The following is a 27,808-nucleotide window of genomic DNA, read 5'->3' on the forward strand; positions in this document are numbered from 1 at the left end:
TGCCTGAGTCATTTGTTAGCATTGAGAGCTCTCTCTCGCTTGCAACGATTCTCCAATGGACTGAGGACAGGGCACGGGGTCAGGAGAGGGAAGGGTGACTCACTCACCTCTCTAGCTCAGGGTGTTCTCACATGATCTGAGACTTGTTCAGAGCCGAAAGGCTGTGGGGCACTCTGATGTTCCTTGAGGACTGTGGCCTGTAGGAGATGAGGAGGGCCAAGGCCTCAAATGCCAGAACAAGGAGAGTCTTTCCTGGACACTGGACCAGGCACCCTCTGACCTCAAAAACTAACATCAATGTTTTCCCTACCTCAGAGGTCCAGAGTGGGGAGACCACAGCCATCATGTGAATCAGCCGTTCCCCACAAGCGTATTCTGGGCCCAGAGCAGGGAAAGGAGTTGCCCAAAGTCTCATTCCACTTGGTCATCGCCTCCTTTGATCAGTGCCATGGGATACTAACCCTTTGGCACTGTCACCTCCCCCAGGAAGCCTTCCCTGACTCTTCTCCAGGCTGAGTTAAGGCCCTCTCTACATTCTCAAAGCCCCTCAGGCATAATATCAACAGGTTCGCTACTGTCTCTTGTAAATTGCCAGCATCTACGTGGCCCCACAGAGCAAAGGCAGAGACCACATCTGATCCACCTTGGTGTCCCCAGTGCCTGGACTAAACAGGGGCTTGGATGTGTTTGTTGAACCAAACTCAACTGAACTGAACCATCTGGCACTTTGTGAAGGGCCATAGACCTAGGTCTTTCTCTGGCTTGGGAAGCAGAGAACCACATTTCAGATTCATGATTTCTACTAGGCAACCATATAAATGTATGGAGCCCCTAAATGACAGAAAACCAACAGGGACATCAGGCTTCCCGCCCTCATTCTCCAGAGGAGGAAGGTGAAGTTCAGACTGATAAAGGCACAATCCACGGGCACCTGATCAGTGGAAATGCATCACCCTCATGTGGCCTTGACCCTGTCCCACGGCTCTCCTTCTGTAAATGCTAAAGCCTAGGTTTCCTCACCTGCAAAACTGGGTTGGACCCAGGAGTCTCAGAAAGCTCAGCCACAGTCCAGTTCTATGAACTCATAGGCCCCAGGCGCCATGGTGGGGGATGGGGGGGACGGGTTGGGGAGCCATCACTCAAGAGGCTGTTTATCATCTTGTTGTACCCTCTCCACCCCCCTTGAGCTCTTGGAGCAAAACATTCCCAGAAGCAGGGTGATTCATTCACAGCACTGTTTGCCAGTTCCAGAGAAAAGGCAGACCATGAAACACATTCTGTGACTTTTAAAGCAGAGACAAAGAAATTTCAAGATGAAGTTTCTCTTTAGTGGACAGGGGCTGAGGGAGCTGGGACATACATATTTTTCCTTCCAGAGAACCAAGTGTTCCAGGTTGAACACATTCTGCATCGGATACTAAACAGTCACGGTTTGAGCCAAATTTTCTCTCAAACACAAAACACCAAAAGACAAACGCTGTTTTTTAAACAATTTGATGGGCTGAACCTGACAACCACCACTTTGAATGTTGACTGATAGGTTGTGAGCTAAAACCAAATTAGATTGGCTGTTTTTTTTGTTTTTGATGCTGATCCATGTCAGAACTCCTACTATTAAGGGGAGGATGAGAAACTCATGCTTGAGCCTCTTAAATTAGGCAAAGGGAAGCTTGCTGATTGTGTTGGATGTCTGGACATCCTACAACCTAAGAAGGCATGAAGAGAGGTAACAGGTGACTCTGTGGGGTCTTGCGGGTAGCATGGTTTAATTACAGGGAAAGTGAATGGTAAACTTCCATGATTCCCAGACAACTAACCCAAAACAACTCTAGCAGTACAAAGACAGATGAAAAGCTCAATCTCTAATTTTGAAGTCACAGGATATCTATGCCCAGAGTTTGGGATTCCAGTAAAACGAAGGTTATACTCAGCTCTTTAAAAATTGTACTTTTAGCTCCCAATCCCCAGCCAGGTAGAAGTGGGAGTAAACTCAACCTCTTTGCCCAAGTGAGAATATGTGATAGAATAAGAAAGCTCCAGGGATCTGGGTTCTAGTTTGATTCTGATTCCAAAAAGCTAAATGGCATTGAGCATGTCTCCAGTCCTTTCTGGGACTCAGTTTCTCCATCTGTAAAAATCTTAGAGAAAAAAATGGATGAGGAAAAAGAGGGAACCCTTGAGATTTTGGAGTCATACCCCCAGGGTTCTAATTTCATTTTTCTAGCTGTATCCTGGGGCAAGTTGCTTAACCTTTTTGAGTTTTCTCACCTGTAAAAGAGAGACTATAATACCTACCTCATGGGATTTGCTGACTAGTTAAATGACAATGTGTACAAAGCACATAGCTTAGTGCCTGGGCCACAAGAATAATTATTTTTAAGATGTAATTTACATGTAATGAAATGCTCAGATCTTAAACATCAATTTTGATGACTGCATATCAAGATACATAACATTTCGATTACCCCAGAAAGTTTCTCATACCCCTTCCTTCCTAGTCCATCCTCTCATGAATAACCCCTGAAATGATTTCTATCACCCTGGGTTAGTTTTGTCTATTTTAGATTCCATATGAATAGAACCAGACAGTATACATTGTATTTGTGTGTTTATGGGTATGTTTGGCTTCCTCTCCTCATCAGAATAGTTTTGGGATTCATTCATATTATCAGTGTAGACCATTGCTTTACAGTGTATAATATTTCATCGTATGAATACAGCAGTTTTTCCATTCTACTGTTGATCAGCATCTGAACTATTTCCGGTTTTTGCCTATTATGATGAAAGCTGCTATGCACATTCTATCTAAAATTTAGTACAAGACTTTCATGGATATTTCCATTTCTCTTGGGTAAATACCGAGGAGTGGAATGCTGGGTCATAGGGTATGTTAAACTTCGTAAAGAAACTCCCAAACGGTCTTCTAAAGTGGTTGTACCATAATACACTTCCCCAGCAACCTTCGAGAGTTCCAGTCAGTTCATACACTCCCCAAAAGTTGCTGTGGTCAGTCTTTTTGATTTCCGTCATTCTGGTTTTAATTTGCATTTCCCTGATGACTAGTAGTGAACTCTTTTCATGAGCTTATTTAGATTTTTTTTAAAAGGTAGCTCTTCTCCTCTTTGCTGCCATGTAGCTTTCAACCTCCTATGATATGAAGAACTGTTGAATAAATGAGAAAAACTGATAGCAAAATCTGATGAACTCTGCAAATACAAAAACCAACATGAACTCAGCCTTGGAACCCTTCCCTTAACTTTGGTTTGCCATGACTGGGGGGCTAAGGATTTGCTTGTCTTCTGAGAAAGCCACGATCATGGCTGACTTGGTCAGAATGTTTTCACAGTAAATTTTTCCCATATTGAATAATTGTTTTCACTGCTACCATTTATAAACTACCTACTATGCTCCAGGCACCTTATATACAGTATGTGTGATTTTTACAATAGCCCTGCAAGGTTGGTGTATGATCTCCATTTGGTGGACTCTGAAAATCAGAGACATGAATTCCTTTGCCTAACACCACACAGCTATATCTTCACAAGATCCGCATTCAAAATGTGACTGTCTGGCTCCAAAATCTCATTCACCAAGTTGCCTTCGAACACACACACACACATGCACACAAATATTACTCATCCATAAAAAAGGAATGAAGTGCTGATATGATACATGCTACAACATGGATAAACCTAAGAAACATCAGACAAAGTGAAAGAAACCAGATGTAAGGTCACATATTTTGAGTCCATTTACACAAAATATCCATAGATGTACACCTAGACAGACAGACGAGTGGTGGTCGCCGGGAGCTGGAGGGAGAGGGGCAGGGGGAGAAACTGCTTAATGGGTGCAGTTTTCTTTTGGGGTGACAAAAATGATTTGAAACTAGATGGTGATGGTGGTTGTATGACATTGTGAATGTACTAAATGTCACTGAATTGTACACTTTAGAAGTTAATTTGATGTTATGTGAATTTCACCTCAATATGATTAAAAACTCCACCCTACAGTCTCTTCCTCATCGATGAGCATAATTTTACCATTAGTGATTTAGCCCTCTGGGTAGTGAAACCTCCAGCAACTAGGCCCAACCTTTTCTCTCCCAGAGGACCCCTCTTGAGAATTCCAGGGCAGAATGTGAGGAAACGGTTAGCATGATTCGGAGACTGAGCACTGTAGTCAGGCTGCCTGAGTTCAGTTCCAGGTACCTCTACGTATGTCCTCATCTGTGAAACGGGACGGCAATGTTACGAGTCTCATGGGGTTGCGGTGAGGATGGGATGGAATCGTGCAAGTGAAGTGTCTGGGTACATGTCATGCTCATTCACTAAGCTGTGCTGTTGGTGCAGGCCACCTTCTCCTAACACCTGGAAGCCAAGAGCGCCAAATGCTACAAACTCCGTCCACAGTAAGTATGCAATGGGAGTGCTGGGTGGAGCAGAGGATGACCACCCTTGCTTGCCCAGGCCTGTTCTCAAGGTAGTCAGACCTCTCTAAAATGGAGATGATACACGCTCACCCCTTAAGTTCTTCCTCAGTCATGACAGTGGGGAAAAGTGTTTGGCAAACTATAAACCAGCAAGACAAATCAGAGTGACCGTAGGTCGAGACTTCTCCTTGGCAGCTGACTGAGAGCACGTGGCTGGACCTCTGTGACCCATCCCATGCCATGTGAGGCCTTTGACTTGTTTTTTTTCAAGCCACTTTGAGGACAAGGCGCTTCTTCCTCAGGCAACAGGAACTGGGGAAGGCGCGGGGCCTGGTCCCAGTGGAAACTCTAACACATGCAGGGACATTCTCAAGTGTTTCCAGTGACTAAGGGCCACAAGAAGCAGCTGGCTGGACCCTTCCTGAAAAAAGCTTGTCTCAGAATGGCTGGACAGCGACCAGGGCTGCCCCCCAGTTCTGGCCATCCTCGGTCACAATGTCCCACTTCTCTGGGGGTGAGCCTTTCCTTCACTCCCAGGGCAGGGACTAGGCACTTAATTTCCTCAGCAGCAGACAATACAGACGCTTCATATGCAGGGCAGTTTAATGACACTTTTCCTTGCTGGTCAGGTCATGAAAGAATAGGGGTGAGGAGGAGAGAGATGAGGGACGTGGGATATTTGTGGGATGTTGTAGAGGTGAAAGCCAAAAGGCTCACCTTCGATGTGCTATATGGGTTGAAAAGCAGTTGGTCTGAGGGTGACAAGCCCCCCATTTCAAAGGCTCAGAAAGTTGGACCCAAGAAACATGCACTCATTCAACCAAATCCCTTGCAAATGCCAAAGGAAAACCCGGCATTGCTGTGGCCCAGGTCTTCCACTGGCTCTCACACCAGGCACCTTTCAGAACCGGCTATTTCACTCGTGGGACCACAAACATCACAATGGCCACAGCATCTTGACCTAAACAAACAGGTGAGGCCTGGCCTGGCTTAGCTTCATCTGTACAAGCAGAGACAAAGGTGGCTGATCAGCAGATCTGCAGTGCACAAATAACGGGAGAGGGCAGTGCTTGTCGGCATTCGATAATGACTAAAATGTAGTGTAAATCCGTAAGGTGAGTGAGTAAAGGCTGGACTCTATGATTAAGTCAGAAAACATAACTCTGTGAGCTGACCTGATTTCTGAACAGACTTCTAAGACAGTCTGCTCATAGGGTATTTCAGTCCCCTTGGCTCTTAACTATTATGGAAGCAGAAGGGAGAGGAAGTGATGGGTGGTCTGCCCAGCTGGGGCCTGGGATTGTCATGATCGTCCAGCTCTCTAGGATGAGAGGGCATCTCAGCCACCTCAGACCCTGGGCCTGAGACAGAGCAAGAGGACAGGACGCTGCCCTTCCCCTTCTGCCCAGCTCCGCAGGCCTTATCTTCTACCGCTTCTTCTTGGTCTCCTTCTTGGGCCTCTTGTTCACAGAAGGAGCAGCAGCCTTGGGCTTCCTTGTCACCTCCCCACTTCTGGGTTCAGATGGCTCCGCCTCCTGCGTGGGGATGAAATGAAGAATCTTGTTTAGACGACTCAAGCTCGACACCAGGAAAATCAGATCATGTCTGAAGAGACTTTGCAAACTGAATGAAGCATGCCACAGAAACACAAGGGACGGACACCTTCGTGGATGGGACCCAGGATGGACACGTAGGCGGGACTACCCCTGGGAGCAGGGCAGTTCTCGGTGGACAACAGAGGAGGCCCCAAGGGGGAGGAGGCGGCTTTCGGAGTCTCACAGGCCTGGGTGGAAACTAGGTTCCTCCATGTTCCAGCCAAGAAACCCTGTGAACAAGTCGCTTCCCCTTTCTGTGCCTTGTTTTAACCATCTATGAAATGGAAATAGCGATGCACACTGTGGAGGGTTGATGTGAGGAGGTGAGGTACACGGAAAGCACCCAGTAAATGCATGGTTGCACCCAGTGCCTGGCTGGTCACCTGGGTGGAGTCTGGTCAGAATCTGAGCGAGGGGCACCCACTGAGGCTTGCTCTCTTGGCCCTGCTGTTCTCCCACTCAACACACAAGGCAGGGAGGAGTGGAGAGAGCCGGCTGGCAGGTAGGCAGCCACTGCACGGTTCTGTGGAGACTGGCGGAGGTGCCCTGTAGGGAGTGGTGGGGGCAGAATTCCAGACTCTCCCTAGGACTGGAGTTCTGGTTTTCATTTGTCGTGTACATTGTGATTTCTTCCTTGTAGATTTGGTTTAAACAACGGTTCTGCTGCTGCTGCTTACAAAAGGTTCAAACCCTCAGATCCAGCCCTGGCCTTCACTGTACTGATAAAGAAAGTAGTCTCTGGGGAAGGGCCCACCCAGCCACTCAGGCTCACGTCAGAAGAATCTGGAGAGGACTCAGCGCTGTTGAAGTCCCCTCCTCCCCTGGGTGATAAATTACTGTGTGCCACAGCCAGGCAGGATGTTAGTGAGGACCGTCTAACTCAGAGAACGCTAACTACAGCTCTCTGGCCTTATCCAGGCCACAGAACTTCACTTGGGCTGCAGAGTTTATTTTTAAGAATTTGAGCCAATTGGGAGATTTCCCATTCAATCTGGATTCCTAGCTTTCTTGAAAACTTTAAACATTCAGTGACACTAGCCCTGAATCCCCTCATGAAGGAAAGGGGACGAGCAGCAGCTGCCCCTTTAGTCAGGTGCCCACACCCCCATGTGCCCTGGACACTATGGTAAGAAAATATTTCTTAAAATCTGTATTCTTTTATTAAAAATGAAACGACAAAAAGCAGATGAAGACTATTAGAAGGGAACACACTTTTGCTGGAAGAGAAAAATATTTCTTCCTGTTTAATTGGCCAACTCCTCGCTTCTAGCTTGCTTTAAGTTTAAGCTCTATTTTTCCCAGCTCACCCATCAGCCCCTGGTCCAAGCCTCCACTCTACAGAAGAGGCAGGACCTCAGCTGGGGAGGGGTGGTCCCCACCCAAAAGCCCCATCCAGAGGTCTGTCAGCTCCCTCTTACTGGCCAGCATTGTCTCCTCTCCACCCTGAGACACCAGATGTAAAGGCCCAGCCCAGTCTCAGGCACCATGGGTGATCTTCCCAAGATAATGAGGGAGCCAGCCCCTCCTCTGGCCAGGTTTCTGACTGCAGCTCTGGACTCTCCCAGCCTGTCCCTCGTGCTGACACTGTTTATGTAACTTGGCAAAAAAGAAGAAGAAAAAAAAAGTTACCCCATTAGAAAAGCAAATAAAACAAAACCTCAGAGGTACCAGTGTGTCAAGTGCACAGGCTGCAGGCTGCAGAGCTCAGCAGGAAGGCTACTGTTAAAGGCAAACCCTGCAGGGCACAATGCCCTCGGAGACCTTGGGAACTGGACTGGAAATCAGTGGGTCCCTGAGCACCCCGGGCAAACTGGCCCTGATTAGATGAATGGTTTATGCACAGGGAGCTTGTTCAGGCCTGCCAGGGTCTCCGGGGATGGAGTTCCACTCTGAGCTCAAAGCTGGGTGCCTCCTCCAGTTTCCATGGGGCCTGGTTCAGAATCCACAGAGACGGAGACCCAGCAGCCGTCCCCTTTGCTTCCCTCACTCTACAGATCCTCTCTCAAGTGCCTCATCCGTTCTGGCACCTCCCAGCCTCTCCCTAGATCCAGCTGTCTCTCAGACAACTGAGACTCGGGTCTCCCAGCTACCTCCAACTCAGCTGTCCCAGACCAAGCATGGGCCCTTCACTAGCAGGCTGGGCCCTCCTTCCCACCCGTAGGCAGAGCAACCAGAGTCCCAGTGGCCCCACCTTCTCCCTGCTCCCCACTGTCCATCACCAAGTTCTGTTGATTCGAACTCTTCTACCTCTGGACTGAGCCACCTCTTTAACATCGAAGTCCCTGCTTCAGTTCCCCCAGTGCTGACTGACCTTCCTGCTCTATGCCATTCCTGTGTACCTGCCAAAGAGATTTTTCTAAAGTGCAGATCCCCCCACCTTAAATCTTCCAGTGGCTTTCCATCACCCACAGCCTCCTGTCCCACACCTGGGATGCCATCGAAGGAGGCCACCTCTCCAGGCTCATCTGTGCTCTTCTCCACCCCAACACTGGCCACAGGGCTTCCATTGGTCACGCCTAACAAGAGGAGCATCCTCCTTTCCTTGGCCTTCCAGTAAACCCCTCCCCATGGCTTTGCCCAGCCCTAGAACTCACTCCAGTCACTGTCCAGCCCTCTTTCTCTGCTCCCCTACCTCCAACAGGGTACATCCCCTCCTCCACCCCTACTCCCTTGGGTCCCCAGGAACCTTATAACACTATTATTTTACCTAGCTACATGTTCTCATGTTGGTCTCCCCTACTAGCCTGTGAGCTCCTTGGGATAGCTTCAACTGTTGCTGAATGAATGAATGAATGAATGAATGAAAGAACAAGCAAGATCTCCCATAATCATGGGAACTTCACTCTTGTTCACTTTCATGAAAATATAACTTAAGACTCAATCTCACTTTTTCCATGAGCACAGAGGACGCAAGCAGATTTTAAACCCAATAGATATACCCTAAAGTGTGGCTAGACACAGCAACCAATAAGGACAACAGCAGCAGCCACAGTAGCTGCTAATATTTACGATAAGCCAGGCCCTGTGCTATGTGACCTGGATATACCTTATTTTAACCTCATTAAGTGCCCTAATGTCTCATTTTATAGTTGGAAGAAGAGACTCTCAGAGAAGTTATGTGACTTGCCTAAAGTCTCAGCTGGTGAGTGGCAGAGCCCGAATTTGAAACCAGCTTTTAATGGTTATACAGTACGGCCTCTCCTGGGGCTCCGAGGGACCTGAAGGTTAATGGAGATGGAGAATCCGAGTTAACAGTGACAGGTACTTTCTCTCTGTGCAACCGCCCTTGGAACCGCAGGTAACCATGGAATGATCTAGATCATTCTAGATTCTGTCAATAGGTCATTCAGAAGCCTCTTGTTTGAAACTAAAGCTCCTACAGGACCAGGACAGTGGGTTAGTGCTCCTCAAGTCATGCTTTATTTTTTACAGTGGAAAGCAGCTCTCTGTAGGTGTGTGTACACATTACAGTCACCGAGTCATCTGAATGTATTATGTCTCCTCCTCACCCAGACCTCCTCCTCTCTTCCCCATCTCAGTTTTTGATATCATCACCTACCCAGCTACCCAAGCTAGAAAGCTCCGAGTCATTTATGAGTCCTTGCCATCCCTCGTGCCCATCTATCTGTGCCCAGTGAATGCAGGTTCCGTGTCAGGCACAAGGGGGTGATGACAGAGAGAACGTGCACTTAGTGATGTGCACCATGTAGGTGCTTCACAAACATCAGCTCACTGAGCCTCCCATCACCCTGGCAAGCCAGCCACTGTGAGCCCCATTTTACAGGCAAGGAAACTAAGGTTCACCAAGACTCAGTGACTAGCTTGATAGGGCGCAGCCATCTTCCTCCAACCTGCGGGGAAGCAGAGGCAGCTGTCATAAAGGATTCGGATCCTGGGGTCCTAGCCACACAGAGCTGGAGCTCCAAATTCCTGGATAACAAGAATGACTCTGAATGGACAGCTGACTTTTAATTTCTCTCAAATGCACATTGCTTGTCTAAGCCAGGCAGATGGCAGACTCTGAACGCTACAGCCCCACTCTTAAATCTGGGAACACCTCGCCTCCTCTGAAGCACGTTTTAAGTTTCCTCAGCAATCACACTGTCAGGAGTAAAAGAAAACTTCGCCTGCAAAAAGGTTCCCGAATCTGCAGAGATGTCCTCTGTGGACAGAGGCTTCATCAATAATGAAGCAGCTCCACAACCGCTTACGAGACCAGAAAATTGCTGCTATTCATCAGATTCAAATAATCGAATCTGTGCCACAATGCATCAAATCTCTTCCAGCAGGGAAAGCACACAGCATTTTATGATTTCCACTATACAGCTGAGTGTGGATTTAGTCCTATACATCAGGACAAAGCGTCATTCTACAACAGACCGAAGCCATTCTTTCCTCTTAAATGGTCCAGGGAAAGAAAAGCACTGTGCTCGGCTCAGGTAGCCCCACACACCTTATCTCACTCGATCCTCAAGAACTCTGTGGGTCAGGCATGAATGTCCTCCTTTTATAGCTCAGAACACAGGCTCAGGGAGATGAGTGAGGGTGGGCCAGCACCCAAATCAAGTGTGCCCAGTGCTGAAGCTCCTGCTGTCCCTGGGCAGGGTGGGGGCTGAGAAGATCTGGCAGAGATGGAGCTAACACTGGCCTTGAGAGGAAGACAGGACTAGCTGAAACAGGGAGCGGGGGAGGCCGGCCATGTGGGCTCAACAAGGCGAACAGAAACACAGAGTCCAGGACGCGCTTGGCAGGCGAGGAGAACTGTGATTAGAGAGAACAGCCTTGGGAGCTCATTCCAGACGCAGTGCAGCACGACACGGGCCCTTCCCACGGGCTGGTCTGTGGCTCCCGGTGTGTCCAGTCGTCTCACTCACAAGCCAGCTCACATCTCGAGACCATGTTTATACTTTCACCCTACCCACCACATAGCAATCTCTCAGAACAGGTCGTTAAGTAAAAAACACCCTGCCACCCAACTTGACTGCAGACTCCTCCGAAGGTTAAAAAAATACAGGGCAGAATTGCAAGTTGCTTCTGCTAACCTGTCTCCTGAGGTGTTGAGAATAGGTATACACTTGCCTGAGTAAATTATTTACTAGGGCAGCCTTCCCTGGCAATCGGGGGACCTAGCTTAAAATTGAGTCCCCTTGCAGAATTTTCGAGCAGGGTCCTGAAAGTCTAGGCTACTGCCCCACTGTCCCCAGGAAGGCTCCATCCTTGTCAGGGCTCCAAACACTGAAAGGCTTTTTAGCTGAGAGTGAAATCTATGTGAGCATCACATTGAAAGCCATCACTCTTGCTGTCAATTCTGGTGAGTTCTCCGCTGGATCACAATGGTGGGCATCGGCTGTCTCTGTCTGCCCACCACCCACTTTCCACTGGGGCCCTGTCCCTTCCCTAGCCATGTGGGTCTCGGTCCTGTGGCCACAAGAGTGGCCAGTTATATGTGGCCTGGCAGAAATGGTACCCATGTCCCTTTCTCACCTATGGGGCAGGGTTTGAGCATGTGGACAAGCAGAGGCCTTCTATGAATCTGGAAAGCGGGTGAAGGCAGAGAAATGGCTTCTCTTGCTTATAAATCACGAGCAATAAGGATGTAGCCTGGAGCTGCTACAGCCATCTTCCTGACACATGGCAGAGGCCTAAGGATGAAGTCAACACTCACAGGAAAATCTCCAGGAGACAGAGACACAAACAGAACCCTGAAGACTGTCTGAGCTTCTGAACCCAGCTGTGCCTTGAAACTCCCAATTCTAAGAGCCAATAGTTTCCTTCTGGGGAAACTGCTAGAGTTAAGTTCTTGAATTTTCAACAGAAAGAGTCCCCATTAATATGAGGAGAGACTGTGGCAATCCACAAAGACTTCCCTGCCTACAGGATGGCAGTAGGCTGAGGAGATGGGACCTACACACATGAAGAGATTAGAACAGGCAGCATTTAAACTAGCAGGAGAGTTTATGATTAATTGCCAGATGAGCTATTACTATCGGCTGTATAAGTTGCTGAACTAAAAGTCAACACCCACTTGCTCAATGTTGAGTGACTCAACATTTGGTGTAGAAACTGGTCCAACACAGGCCTGGGAGTCAGCTCAGGCAGGCTTTTGATAAGGCAGGGGAGATGGGCTCCTTACCTTCACTGCCTCATTACCCACCCCTTAAACTCTTGGCATTGGGCTTTCCCTCATTAACCTACTGCGCTCCACTTTGAGAAAAGCTATAGACTACCTTCCCCGAAGATGTGCCTGAGCATGAAAATATCACATTTTTGTAAATGATTTCAGGGAGCTTACAGACTTCTGGAGCCTAGCCAGAGACCCCCTAGGGACTCAGGAACTCCCTATTAAGAACGTAGTTCTACTGAAACCAAACTCTGAAGGACAGCAGCCTGAACACGGAATCATCGTCATACTGAGCGCGTTTTCCTCAACCGCTTGATTGTTCTCATTGCCCAGCCTCTGTGGCGACTGGCTTTTCCATGTGCTCTCCTTGAACCACACGGCGATTTTCAAGGAGACCGCAGGCTCCTGGTCCTCTTCCCACTGCTCTGCCCCCACCTTCTGAAAGAGAGAGAGGAATGGAGACCCCAGCTTTGTCTGCACAGCACTCCTCCTTTGGGAAGTGACCTTCCTCTCTGCCCCTAGAGGTCACTCCACAGGACCCTTGCCTCCCCCCAACACTGGCCATAGCTGTCCCAAACTGGGTCAGCTACAGTTCCTTCCCTGGGGATTTTAGAACTGGGAACTGGGACCAAACAGGAAGGCAGCCTCCAGATGCTGCAGCTGAAAGACATCAACTTTGGGAGCTATTAGTGGCCATGTTTCATCTTACCACCAGGGACAGCAAGCAGAGGAAGCAGGGCCCCAGTAAGAGACATGAAGACAGGAGACAGACAGGGAGGAAAGGCAGAGAGGATGCAGATGGATGGGCTCCCTGGTTCCCATCCCTTCCAGACGCCCTGCTGCATCCCTGCCCTGGGATAGCACCTCCATCTTTTCAGTATATTTAAACTGCATAGAAGCTTCTTCAAGTAGTTCAAGGAATGCCTTAAGTTCAGGCCTCTCTTGCATTTTAATTTCCCTTGAAAAGTTTAGCAATTCATTCTTAGGGTTTCAAGAAGTAATGCTATATTAATAAAATAATTCTCAGTTCTCTATTCCCAATATCTCACTGGCTCTCCCTTTACCACTTAGTTGTCTTGCTATTATTTCACACTTAACACATGTAGAACTGTATACCTCCTGTCCCTCCCAAAATTGGTCCGTGCTTCAAGGAAATGGTCTCTGGATTAGACTACTGGCTGCATAACAGAATCACCTGGGCACTTTAAGAAAATACTAATCCAAGGCTTCAGAAAAAAACTGAATCAGAATCTCTGTAGGTACAGTCCAGGCCTTTGAAAATTCCCCAGATGGTGCAACCATATGGAGAATCATGGACCAGCCCAGGGTTGGGCAATTCATACTACCATGCCCTAGGGCCTTGCTCACGGCAGACATCACCAATCAATTTCATTACTCCAGAGCCTAGAAGCAGCCCCAGAATTCTTTTCACCATGGCCACCAAATAATCAATCAGACTTAGCATGAAAGATGAAACGTATCTACATCCTGGACTAGACAAAATGGTATAAGGACCTACCTTACACCTTAGAATCCAGCCTACAAGAAAATGCTTGGATTAAGTATGGCCCAGGCTTCTTCAATCAGCCTCAAACAAATGTTTGTTTTCTAGGGTTTTGGTTTAGTGGTATCAATGAGAAAACATTCTCATTTGGCTTAGAATTCTAGGGACTTTGTTTTTATTTTACCAACTGGTTCTACTCTGAAAAGAAAGGGGGTGAGGTGGGAAGCATTTGTATATGTTCCTTTTTTCTTCCCTGATTACCCCCAAAAGAGCTTTCAAATAATCTGCCAAGTATTGAAAGTACTGAAGTCATAAACTAGTTGCAAAAAATCGGCTTACTGGAACAACAGGAAAGACATTCTTTTGCTTTTCAAAGGCTTTCCCATCATCTAGAGCCAAAAATATTATCTTCTGACCCAAAAAGCCACTAATAAACCTTGTTTCTATAGGCCACGCAAGAGGGATAATTTTGCCCTAAACAAGGCAAAAAGAGCAAGATTGTTCTCTGGTCCTCCCACCGCCATTTCCACCTTCTCCCACCTCCTACCACCCTCCACTTCCAGGTACCTCCCTCTTGCCCTTGGGTTGACTGGAGTCCCACAAACTGTCCCCATTCCCACAGGCTCCTTTCCTTCCAAAGAGCTCCCTAGCCCCAAGTTAAAACACCCTTCTTTTCCCCTCCTCATCCAAATTCCAAATCCCAGCAAGTTACTAGGCACAGCTTCTGAGCACAGTCTTGGCACTCACCCTCTCTTTGCAAGATTATTTACACAGAGTAGTGTTTCTTCTCCATTTCTTTAGAGTTGAGGGAGTGAGAGAAGGCTGCCTTATGGGGGCACACTGAGGAAAGCTGCTGGTAGCATCCCTGTATAACTGGGGTCCATTTGCTGGTGTGATACACCAGTTAAAAGTTAAATTATGATACTGTATTTTTTGCTATTGAGCCATTGAAAAACTAAAGGAAAAAAAAACTAAAACCTAAAACAGTAAGCCTCAGTTATAAAGACAATTCACTTATGTGAATCTTATTCCTCTAAACTTTAAGATAAATTAAAAAGAGAGCTTATGTACTATATTTATATTTTTAAAAGGTGAGGTTGTTGTCCCAAATTAACCTCTAAATGACAGAGGAGGTGGAGGGAGGGGAAACAAAGGCATACTGTGGACCCTTTGTCAACTCCCTCCCTTAAAGGATCTCAACCCACCATGCCATTAAAAACCTCAAAGAAATAGTAAAGGGCACCCCTTTTTCTGAAAGTCTGCTAAACTGGCCCTGCCTCTATGGCTAGCCTGGAAGGGTTATGAAGGCAAGAGGTAAGCAATGGCTCTTCAAAATGCCACATACCTCTGACTGTATCTCTGCCTATAAAACAAGAACACTCATCACCTCCCTCTCTCGGGACTGTTAGCAGGCTTCATCAGTGGCCAATGACAAAAAAAGTTTGTTATTTATAATGCCCAATAGCATGTCCTGTCTGTGAGGACAGAGCGCCAGAGCACAGAGATTTCATTTTTAGAGTATGATACAATTGTGGGTGGAAAAACTCCAATCATGACCTCCTTCTCGAAATACCTGAATAAGAAATGAAGATGAACAGAACACCCAGAGCCACGAACCTATGTTCAGCAAGGTTTTCCCCACCCTACGTGGCTGCTCCTCCTCCCTGCATGTTCCCTAAGTGCTGGAGCTCCTCAACGATCCGACCCAGACCCTCTTCTCATCTCAGTTCATCTCACTCCACATTCTCTCCTTTGGAGACCTCATCCTCTCCCACGGCTTCAATTACATCTCATCAACTCCCATATGTTGATCAACACTCAGCCCCGACCTTTCTTCTAATACAGACCTGCAGATCCAACAGCTTACTTGACAGAACCACCTGGACATCTTAAAGGCACCTGTTTAAAGCTGAGCTCATCATGCTCCTTCTGCATCCCTATGCCAAACCTCCGTCTTCAGGACGGCTCCCACTGCATTAGCCAAGCCCCATCATCCTCCCAGCTACACCAGAAGGACCTCTGGGACCTCTGCACCTCTCATCTCCAAGATACACGGATCTCCAAAATAAATTGTATATTGTTAAGTGAAAAAAAGAAAGAGGTGAAACTATAATTTATAGTATGCTATCTTTTGTGTATCAAAGGGGGACTCTGTGTATGTTTCAAAAAGAAACAAAGACAAATCAAAATTTAAAAATGTCTACCTATATGGAGGGAAGAAGAAAAGCGGGTGGAGGATACTGAGATTAAAGGAAACTTCTGTGACTGTATCTTGTTATAGAGTTTTGACTTTGGAAAATGTTGTACATGAATGTTTTATACAGTTTTTTTAAAGCTTTCAAAAAGAAAAAGATCCTTGAGAATTAAAAACAAATTAAAGCAAATTAACCTAACAATATGTCATAATAGAGAATACCTATATGAAGAAAAGAATTACTAAACACAGTACTCTGACCAGACACCCCTACTGGGACATATTTGTGGACCAACATATAGGTGTGCAGAACAGAGTTAACACTTAAAAAAACCGCTATCCTTAGAAAGGCCAGCTTACAAGGTTGGCCCGTGGCTGGCATCTGGGAAACTGGATTCTGGGTAGTTCCCCCATTTCCATAACTGATAAGAGTGGCTCACTGTGACTGAACTGCTTGTGCAAACAATAAGGTTTATGCTAACACCTGCTTTCCTTCTGGAAGTCTGAAATTTTGGTTCATGCTAGGCAGAGGGTGCTTATATGATCTGTCCCCAAGAAAACCCTAGGCTTCCCACATAGACAATATTTCATACAATGTGATGGGGCTACCAATGAGACTATTTAAGCTTTTTTTTTTTTTTAAAAAAAAAAAAAAAACCCACTAAAATTAAAACACATCAAATATATAAAAATATATGTTCAAAATGATATGAAAAATAAAGCTTCATTGATTCGGACTAGAGGTTACTAGAGCCCAAACTCTCTACTCTGAAAATAGGGGAAAGAACCAAGCACTTATCCTGCCTTCGTGAAGAGTATTTCAGAGTAACCAGACAGGAAAGGAGGAAAAGGTCTTCTTCATTGAAGAATTCCAGCTAATAAATGTAGAAGGAAATAATGGACCTAAACAATGATCATCAATGTGGATGCTTAAACCATTTAGGTGAGAGACTGATGGGGATTTTATAACAGATGGATCAGCTACCACCACCTAAACCCACTGATCAGTTCTATAATCGCTAAATGTGTGCAACCAGACACCACGTGCCTGTTGATGACATACAACAGGAAGTACACAGCACCGGCTATGAGGTATTCTCACCAAACAACCTGATCTGAACTGAATCAAGACTCTAGATTGAATTTTCTGCTGACAGGAAATATGGGGAATAGGGAAACATGGTAAATGACACAAGAGAGAAGCAACTGGCCAAATTCTGGATGTGGATATCGTAGATGACAATGACCTGCTTACTCCAAAAAATCAATGTCACCAGAAAAATGGGAGTGGTGGTGGCCGAAGAGTGTACAGCTATAAAATAAGAGTCAAAACAACAATAAAGCCAATCTGATCATGTCGCTCTCTGACTTAGAACCCTCTGGGCCCTGCCCACCCCCCTGGCTGCACCTCTGATCATGTTCTCTCTATGCTCTGGCCACGGTCACCGTCATTCAGTTCCGTGAACTAGCCCATTCCTTTATGCCTTGGGTCCTTGCACATGCAGTTCCCTTGCACAGCAGTTCCCTGTCTCTGGGGTAAGGGGAAATAGCCCAGCCTCTGCCCCAGGGTAAGATCAGGTCCTTTCCCTTGTCATACAACTCACAGTACCCTATAATTCTCAGGAAACATGTGTATTTGTGTAACATCTGTCCTTCCCCCCAAAACTAGAAGCTCCTTGAGGGCAGACACCACACCTTTCAGCAGAGTCTGACATTTAATAGACACTAAATATAATCTGATAATGCATGTGTAAAAAATAAAGTATTAATTGTGTGGCTCAATGCCACCAGGTGGGAACTTGGGGACACACTACATCAATAAAGTCCAGCATAGGCCCTACTGGTCTTCGCTGCTGTGATACCTATTTTTAGAGTACCCAAAACCCAGCCTGAGCTGCTGAGGCTCACAGGGAAGGACTCACCGCCTCGTGGGACTTGGAAACAGGCACAATGATGGCTAGCACACAGATGAGCTGGAAGATGGCCCCCAGGAAGAGTCCATACCGTAGCAGGTTCTCTAGGAAGGTGGGCTCAGGCACCTCGGGAGGTGAGAAGTCGAGGTCAGAGGCCATGACCTCAGCTGCCTGTTGTCTGAGGTCTCCTCTGACTCACCACTCTTCAGCAACAACTTCTAAATGCAAAAGGTAAGTGTCATGTTTCTACAACTGATTTTTAAATGGTCCTACGTACAAACACACACACACGCGCGCGCGCGAATACACAAGGCAATTGTGGTAAAATGTTAACAATTCTTGATCTAAGTGGAGGATATATGGACCATTCTTTCAACTTTTTGTATGTTTGAAATATTACCAGATATAAAGTTCAGGAAAATAAATAAGTAAATACAAACACTTCAAAAAAAAAATCTCAAATCAACATACATTTACTGAAGGGCTGCTATGCTTCAGGTTTTGCTTATTTGTTCATTTATTCATCCAGCCATTCATTCAACAAATACTTATCGAACACCAGGCAATGAAGAGTGAGCAAAACAGACATATCCCTGTTCTCTTGGGGCCTACATCTCAGGGCAGAGGCAGACAAAGAACACATCCAGATGTGATATTTAGTTCTGTTTTGAAAAAAAAAAAAACTTAGAGGAATTATTTTATTTTGTATAGGGTGATAGGAAGTGCTCTCTGAAGAAGAGATGGGAATAAAGTGGCAGAGATATGAAATGTGAGACTGAGCCATTGGAAGCATATCCCAGGCAGAGAAAAAAGCAAGTAGAAGCCCTGGGGCAGGGATATAAACCTAAAATGGCCAGACGGGTGGGGCTCAGGAGGGACAGTGAAAGGAGGTAAAGTAAGAGAGGAATGGGGGCTGATCATGTATGATGCTGACGGTTCCGATTTGACTGAGTAACATATAAAGCCGCAGAAAGGTTCTGAGCAGAGAAGTGACATGATATTATCTGACTAACATTAAATGGGTGGAAGAGGAGTACAGAGTGGACACAGGGAGACCAGTGAGAAGGCTACTGCCAGTAACTCAAATAAGAGCTTCTGGGGACATGGATGACAGGGGCAGTGGTGGCCAGAGGTGGAAGGTCCAGCCTCAGCCCACCTCTGCTTTCACCAGGGCCCTAATACCCTGACTGAGCTGAAATTACTGCCTGTAATTCTCCAAGTGCACTGAGCTCTTTCACAATCCCAAGCCTCTACCCAGGCTGCACGCTGCCAAGAATGCCCTTTCCAACTCTGACTGCTTGGCGAACTCCCCACTCTACCTCAAAGGCTGAGCTCAAGTGTCACCTCCCCAGCATGCTTTTCATACTGCCCTCTCTTACCCTGGTATGACTGAACCGCTTCCCCGCTACCAGAGCACCCACAAATGGCTTCCTTCTGCCCACTTCGACAAAAAAGGGGCAAACTTACTGTGCAAATAGACCCACCTGACTCCAAAGATCTTTGTATTTTCAGCTAAATCTGAGCTATCCAATATGGTGGCCATGAGCCACATGTAGCTCTTGAGAGTTGAAATATAGGCTGTTAAGTTAAATACACACTCAGTTTAGAAGGTAGTATGGACATAAGAATGTAAAATATCTCAATAATATTTTATATTGGTTACATGTTGAAATGACATACTGGGTTAAATTAAACTACTTTATTAATTTCGCCTGATCTTGAAAAGAGACCAAAGTTAGAAGATTCACTTTCTTATTTCAAAACTTACTACAAAGCTACAATAATCGGCGTGGTACTGGCATAAGGATCTAGGCCAATGGAATAGCATAGAGAGCCCAGAAATAAATCCTCACATATACAGTCAACTGATTTCCAAACAAAGGTTACAAGACCATTCAAAGCGAAAGGACAGTCTTTCCAACACATAGTGCTGGGAAAACTGGATATCCACATGCCTAAGCATGAAGCTGGACCCTTATCCTACACCATATACAAAAATTAACTCAAAACGAATCAAAGATCTAAACTTAAGAGCTAAAATGATAAAATTTATGGAAGAAAACACAGGCGAAACTTCATGACACTGGATTTTGTAATGATTTCTTGGATGTGACACTGAAAGCACAGAGAAAAATAAGATGGACTTTATCAGAATTAAAAAACCTTCGTGCATCCAAGGACACTATCAAGAGAGTAAAAAGACAAACTGGAAGTTTGACAGTGTTTCAAAAAGTTAAACACAGAATTACCATATGATCCGGCAATTCCACTCCTACTCTGCACCCAAAAGAAGAGAAAACAGGGAGGGGAAGAACTCAAACAGATACTTGTGCACCAACGTTCACAGCTGCATAATTTGCAATATCCAAACAAAGGAAACAACCAGGAATCTATAAACAGACAAATGGATAAACTAAATGTGGTAAGTACAGTCAAAGGAATCGTATTCAGCTATTAAAAAGAATGAAATTACGACACAGGCTACAACATTGATGAACCTTGAAACATGCCAAGCGAAATAAACCAGATACAAAAGGACAAATGTGATTCCACTTACATGATGTGTGTAGAATAGGCAAAATCATAGAAAGGAAAAGTAGAATATAGGCCTTCAGGCCCTGGGGGAAGGTGGAATAAGGAGTTATTGTTCAAGGGATACAGAGTTTCAGTTTAGCATGATGAAAAAGCTCTGGAAATAGATGGTGGTGATGGTTATAACACTGAATGCCACTGAACTGCACACTAAAAACCGGTTAAAATGGTAAATTTTATGTTACGTATATTTTACCACAAAAAAAAGAGAAATGTTTTACCCACTTCTTTTTGCTTTTTAAACTGTGGCTACTAGAAAAGTTTTAAATTACACCCCCAGCCTGAGTTAAACTCTTATGGTATAGCCCTGGGCTAAAGCGACTCCCCTAAGACCTTCCTCCACTTCAGTTCTGCCGCTTTACTGCTTTGCAACATTTTTCTAACATGAAGGAGTGACTGAAGGATAACAAAAATGACCTTCTAAGTAAATAGACTGGGACTTATGCAACTTAGTATTGTTTCTTTTAATCTGGTTACTAGGAAGATCGGGTGCCTGTGCCAACAAGGTGGCCCCTTTTTCACACTATTTCTGTCTTCTCAGGGTATGGCCTTCAAAGCCTGAGGCTCTTCCTTCCCTCATCCCCCAACCCCCACCCAAAAAATCCTCGGAGCTGGCAGATCTTCGTCCTCTGGTGTCTGGAAAGAATCCAACATCATCTGGATCCAAGTGTGGTGAATCAGGTGGGGCTACAAAGCTCAGGAATACCATTTTTGGTCAAATACAAGGTGTAATGCTCAGACACCAGGCGGACTGTTTGGGGTGGCTCATAAACTGGCCCCGAAGTGAATTCCAAGGCTGCTGTGGGAACAGCTTCACTAGAAGAAATGTACGGCCCTGACAGGGCTCTATATCCTATGCCATGTGAATATCAAGGTTTAAGAAAGCTTCCTTGTTTCTTCATAACTGCCACTCATAAATATACATTAAAAAAAAAAAAACACCCTTGGCCCCAAGCTTTCTACTTAAGACTGTAACAAGCCTACTGGGCTTGTCCATACTTAGATATATTAGTGTTACAAACAGCAACACTATTATAAATATTTGTAATACAATAAAAACATGGGGCCAGGGTTCAGGAATCCTGGGCAAAAAACCTTCACTCCATCAGCAATGAGCTACACTTTGGGCCAATCTCTTGACCTCCTGGAGACTGGACGTTCTCAGAGCCAAACAATAATAATTTTTATTCAAAGCTATAATGCATTTAGGATTTTTTTTTTTTATGGCAATTAGGCAATATATAACAAGAGCCATAAGAGTGATAATATCCTTTGGCTGAATAACTCACTTCCTAGAATTTACAGTAAGGAAACAATTCAAAAGAAGAAAAAGGCTTCAGGTATAAAAAAGTTCATGGCAGTGCTATTCATAATCCTGAAAAACAGGAAGCAACTAAAGTGTCCAACAACAAAGAAGCAGTTAACTCGATTATGATACATCATGGCATATTCCCCCTTCACTAAAATGGCAAATATGAATGCTGTGTATCAGGTCAGTGGACAGGCTTTCTGAAATAACGTTAATTGAAAAAAGAAAACAATTATATAATCACTATGACTGCAACCATGTATAAATTGTAATTTCATTGGCTAAAGATTAAAAGAGGCCATAGGAAAATGTAAATAGTTACTATTAAAGTGAGGGGGTCATAAGTTTTAATTTTTTGGAGTATTATTGAAACTGGGTACAATTTAAAAGAAAAACCTATGCCCTATCCACTTCCTTCATAAGACTTTTATAGAGTTTAATGAAGTGACGTCCAATAGAACTTTCTGCAATAGAAATATTCTATATTTATGCTCTCTGATATGGTAGCCACCAACATGTGTCTTTTGAGCACTTCAATTCAGCTAGAGGAACTGAATTTTATTTAACTTTAATTAATTTAAATATAGAGTCACATGTGGCTAGAGGACATCCATATTGGACAGCACGGGTACAACAGGAAAGTAGTTGTAAAATTCTGGAAAACATAAAATGCCCCACACACGTTATGTATGCTTTAGAACTCCTCTCTAATTTTCCCTGCACCGCTGTGCTTTACTTCCCAGCCTGCCTGCCAATATTTCTGGGTTTTCCTTTCCTGACTACAGAAGCCACAGCTTCAGCTCTCAAGTAGGTGGTGTTTATCCCTCAGGCTCCCTGTGACAGGCTTTGCTCCCCTGTCACTGTTACAGTAGTAGCAGTAAACAAATCATTTGCCAGAGCGCACACACTTTACGGGTCAGCATCTCATTCATTTCACAACCACTCTGGGAGGCAGGTATTACTAATGAGGATGAAGAAACCCGGGCTAGGAGAGGTTACATGGCTCACCCAGGGATTACTTGGCTGAGAAGTGGAAAAGTCAGGATTCAAACTGGCTGGCTCCGCCACAGCCTGAGCTCTTACCCACTAGGTCAATGGTTTTCAAACTGCAGGTTGTGGTCCATTAGTGAGCTGTGGAAGCCATTTCCTGGGCTTTAACCGACCCTTTTTATTAGCCAGCACTTTAATGAAATAAATGACAATAGAAAACATCGCATTAGCAAAGGTGAGTACTGTGTCCTGAAGCTTTCCTTTAGTTATATCTATCTACATCCAAGTATGGATGCTCTGGGTCAAAATTCAAAATGTATTTCTTATTGTTTGAGAAATACTACGCTGAGTCTAATGTTTTCTACTTGCTCCACTATAAGCTCCTGGATGACAGGGGCTCTGGGTTCATCTTGAGTTTGCTCCTGGGCCTGAGAAATATCTAGTAAATGATGAAGCCTATGTGTGTTTTCCACCTTTAAAGCAAGAGCAGATGCCTCAACCAACTGCCTCATTTAACAGTGAGGAGCTGAAATGCATGGGGCTTTGCTTAGGCTCTCCCAGTGAGTCAGGGCAGAGCTGAATACCCTGCAATGTCTCTAGTCTTGTGGTGCTCAGATTTGCTTAAAAGATTTTTACACATTGGGAACATCTCAAACCCCTACAAGAATTAAATTAAAAGTATACATCCATCTATTGCCAAACTTGACAAATAATTTCATAAGGTTACTAGACCCCTTAAGGCTCATTCCTGAATGCCAAACAACAGTTGTCCGAGACATTCATTCACTGGACACGTTACTTATTGAGCACCTACTTTGTGCTGGGCATTATTCAGTTCCTGCCATGAAGTTTTCATCCAATTAGTGGCACTCAAACACACATATATACATATAATACTGTCAGGCATGAGTATTATGTCAAAATATAGAGAGGGAGTAAAAGGGAGCTATTGTATACAGGGTGGTCAGGGAAGGGACTCTCTGAGAAGGTGACACTTCAGCAGAGGCAAGAAGAAAGTGAAGAATAAGTCATTAAAATATCTGGAGTACTCCAGGATAAAAGAACAGCAAGGGGTAAAGTCCTGAGGCAGGAATACATTTTAGGATCAAGAACAGCAGAGTGAGCAAACTACGTAGGGCCACAAGGCCATATTAGGACTTTGGCTTTTCCTCTAAACAAAAGGGAAGGTTCTTAGCAAAAAAAGAGAAAGAGACATGGTCTGACTCATTTTTATTAATGAATCTTAAAAAAAAATTTTTTTTTTTTTTTACATCTATAGCACCTGGTATTTCTAGGTGGTTTCCCATCCAAGTACTAACCAGGCCTGACCCTGTTTAGTTTCCAAGATCAGACGAGATCTGGCGTGTTCAGTGTGGCATGGCTCTACACTGGTCTGACTCATTGTTAAATGGACTCTAGTTGTTGGGTTGAGAACAGGCTTCTGGGGAAAGGAAGATCAGTTAGTTGGTTTCTACACTAAAAAAGTCACACTTGCATCAGAGTGGTAGCAGTGGAGATGGCAAATTCTCAGGTTATGGATACATTTTGGAGAGAGAGCCAATAAGATTGCTGAAGTGAAATCTGAAAGACAGAAGTTGAAAAATAATCTTTGAGTGAAACTATACTGCATGATACTGTAATGGTGAATTCAAGACATTGAGCATTTGTCAAGCACATATAACTTTAAAGCACAATGTACGCGAATGTTTTTAAAAATCATTTAGAAGGTCAGGGTATCCCAGGATGGAATGCAGAATGTGACATTTTGAATCTAAATGCATTACAAATGTAGTAAACAATTTCACTGAAGGGTAGGGAGAATTAGGTGCTGACTTCAGTAACTTTAGAAATGAATCTGTAGGACTAAAGGAAAAAAGGAAATATACATGTGCATTGTCCTCTAGTTGATAAAGTTGTTCCCATAGGGAAACAGGTTAACAATTCTGAAACCACTATATATGTATATGGAATTGAACGATTAAGTAAATGAATGGGCAACGTTGGGAGCTAGGTTTGTTACCAATGGGAGGTTACAGATAAACCTAAAAAGGAGGCTCAAATAATCCATCTGGAATGGATGAAAGTTGCAGACATCAGTATGAACTCATGTTTAGCTTAATATAGATACAGAGGGCTAGATATAGAAATATTTACAGATATGTGCACATAGACAGGTTAGTATACACACATATATCTCTTGCTCTGTCTACTGAGAGGGCCTAAAAACATGGGCCTCTTGGTAGCAATGAGCAGATCTAGCACCTAGATCTTGGTGTCTAAAACCATTTTCCAATAGAAAGAACCAGAACTCCTTGGGAAAATGGTTAATTCTAGGACTGAGGAAGGAAATATAGAAGACGAGCCTGGAGCAGAAAGTAAGAAACTGTTAAAAAAAAAAAAAAAAAAAAAAAAAAAAAAAAGAAAGAAAAAGAAAAGAAAGAAAGAAAGAAAAGAAAAAAGGAAAAGAAAAAAAACCCAGAACAATACATTGATCTGGGTATGTGAAAGGGATATAGGAGCCAATTGAAAGGGAGTACATTTACAGTAGAAAAACTCGACTACCTCAAAAATTAGTAATCCGAGTAAACACCAACAATGGTAACTTATATTGGTAGTATGTGCCCTTGCTGTGATGTGGTGAGAATGGCAGTCTACCTCTGTGGTCTTCCTCCCCAGAACTAATAATGCCAATCTAATCATAATAAAAAAACAACCAGACAAATCCCAATTGAGGGTCATTTTGTAAAATATCTAACCAGTAATACTCAAAACTGTCAAGTTTATCTAAAACAAGGAAAGTCTGAGAAACTATCAGAGTCAAGGGGAGCCTAAAGTGACACGACCACTAAATGTACTGTGGTATCCTGGATGAGATCCTGGAATGGAAAAAAGGGCATTAGGGAAAAACTGAACAAATCTTAATAAAGTGTAGACTTTAGTTTAACAATATTGATTCATTAATTGTGACCAATGTACTATATGAATGTAAGATGTCAACAGGGGAAATTGAGTGTGGGGCATATAGGAACTCACTGTATCTTTGTAATAATTTTGTAAATCTAAAATTAAAATTTTATGGATTAAAAAGTCAATATTTGAAAATAAGTAAATGACCCTCTTACAGAAATGATGGAAAAATCAGACTGGCAAGTAACCAAGCAGCACTAAGAGAGTTGGAGAACTCAGGTTTATTATCCAAGAAGTCCCAGGGAAGCAAGCACTTTGAAGATCGGGCCCTGAACTCATCTGCAACTTTGTTTATATAGCGCTTACTTGGCATGGGCTGATTGGTTAATTTGTCCTCAACCGGTAACAAAGCCCGGAAATTGCTATGAGTAGCAGGCAGTTACATTTGTTGCTTAGAACAAACAAAAGGAAAGATGAATCTTTATTTAGAGTACAGCCTATGTAGCAAGCATACCTATAGAAGCAGAACAAAGGGCTGATTAGCCTTTTGAGCGAAAATTCCTCTTCAACCCAAGACACTATAGCTCTCTAGACTTAATACACAGAAGCAAAGTCTTCTCTAATACTGAAAACTCCAGATCCCGCGTATGTTGATAGGGGATTCTTGGTGTCTAAAGAAGCGATATAAAAATTTTGTTGAAAATTCAACTGAAAAAGACTAGGGAATTGAAATCGGCGTCAGCAGTTACTCACTGTCTTATAGCAATGGGCTGTGTATACCCAGGTCTGTCCCAATACAACAAATTCCCCAAAACTGCTCAAAAATTGGGTTAAAATTTTGTCCATTTCTCAGAGCAGAGTCACACCTGGCGGCCAGTGTGCTGACACTGGTGTTCAGATGTCCTGCAAAATGTAACTATTAAGTCAGAATTTGTTGCCACCACTTAAAAGTGTGAGGTTTCATATACTCATTTTCCACTTTTCTTGAAAGGAATTTACCCGAGAAATATGCACTGTGCACCTACTAGGTGCCTTGCGTTCATTTCATTTAATTTTCAGGTCAAGTCTATGTGCCCATTTTAGAGGAAAGAGAGGCAACCCCGGATTGCCCACAGATACACAGCACTACAGCACACTCAGGCGCCGAACCCCGGACGGACTACGGAGCTCTGACTCCTCCTAACGCTCCACCCGCTGGAGGAAAGGCCAGGACGTGGCCGTGTTAAGCGCCGAGCTCTGACCCGGGTTCTGAAATAAAGCCCTGGGCGGCACCAGGCGAGGCCCTCTGCAAGTTATTCCTAAAGAGCCCTGGAAAGTTATTCAGGACGCGCGCAGAGAGAGGTTGGGCCAGCGGAACTGCACCACCGGGGACACCCGGGCCGCGGAGCCCCAACGCAAGACCCTCTCCGTTTCCACCGCCTCTGCGACTCAGCCCCGCCCCGAAGCCCCGGCCCGGGTCCCGCGCCGCCGTACTCACCTCCCGCGCCGCCGCGCGCCGCTCCCCCGGAAGTGCTTCTCCGGGACCCTGGATCCAGGAAGTGACGTGCCCAAGCAACCAGCAGACTCAGCTCCGCCCGCGTTGCTAGGGTTTCGGTTTGTTGGCTGTTTGTCCATACTTTGTGAGTTTGAGCCAAAGGGAGAGGCCTGGAGAAGCGATATCCAGACCACCTCGCTTCTCCGATGGAGAAGCCCATTTCGTCAAACGTTTACAGACGTTTGTGGAAAAAGCCTTGATTTATGCCAGGCCCTGAGCTAGACACCTGCAATTCAGAGGGTAGACAAACAACCACGTTCTTATAATTCAGACAGAAGCAAAAAAGAAACCACGCACCTACTCTATGCTTTGTGCTGGTTACTGAGCCTACAGTGCTGAACCAGACAGATGCAGTCTCTGCCCTCATGGAACTAACAGACTGGTAGAGACAGACTAAAACAATTGAACGAACATGTAATCATATAATGTGATAAGTATTTGACAAAGAACAGTGTCCATTGAGAATGCGTGAGCAAGTAGACAGGAGATCCAGTTTGGATGGAGTGTGGTAACCAGCCTCCACCATGAACCCAGAGGATTCGTGACCCCTGCTATCCATGCCCTTGTGTAGTACCCTTCCACAATGAATAGGGCTAACCAGTATAACCAACAGGATATTGTGGGAAAGTGGAGCAGAGTTCCAAGATTAAGACACAAAAGACTTGCGCTTTCTTTTTGCTCTCTATTGACCAATTATGAGGAAATTCATTCAACAAA

General features: G+C 44.8%; 1 protein-coding gene across 1 annotated transcript; it reads right to left on the reverse strand.

Annotated features, from left to right (window-relative positions):
- Window positions 1–1,572: 1,572 nt before the first annotated feature.
- Window positions 1,573–27,128, reverse strand: MANBAL (mannosidase beta like). Its single transcript, XM_016148299.2, has 3 exons — window positions 27,035–27,128; window positions 17,769–17,977; window positions 1,573–5,967 (listed from the first exon to the last, which is right to left on the reverse strand). The coding sequence occupies exons 2-3, from the start codon at window positions 17,916–17,918 to the stop codon at window positions 5,860–5,862; spliced, it is 258 nt and encodes an 85-aa protein (XP_016003785.1). The 5' UTR covers window positions 17,919–17,977; window positions 27,035–27,128; the 3' UTR covers window positions 1,573–5,859.
- Between the last annotated feature and the right edge of the window lie 680 nt (window positions 27,129–27,808).

This window comes from Rousettus aegyptiacus, unplaced genomic scaffold (genome assembly GCF_014176215.1).
Source record: "Rousettus aegyptiacus isolate mRouAeg1 unplaced genomic scaffold, mRouAeg1.p scaffold_m13_p_12, whole genome shotgun sequence".
NCBI lineage: Eukaryota > Metazoa > Chordata > Mammalia > Chiroptera > Pteropodidae > Rousettus > Rousettus aegyptiacus.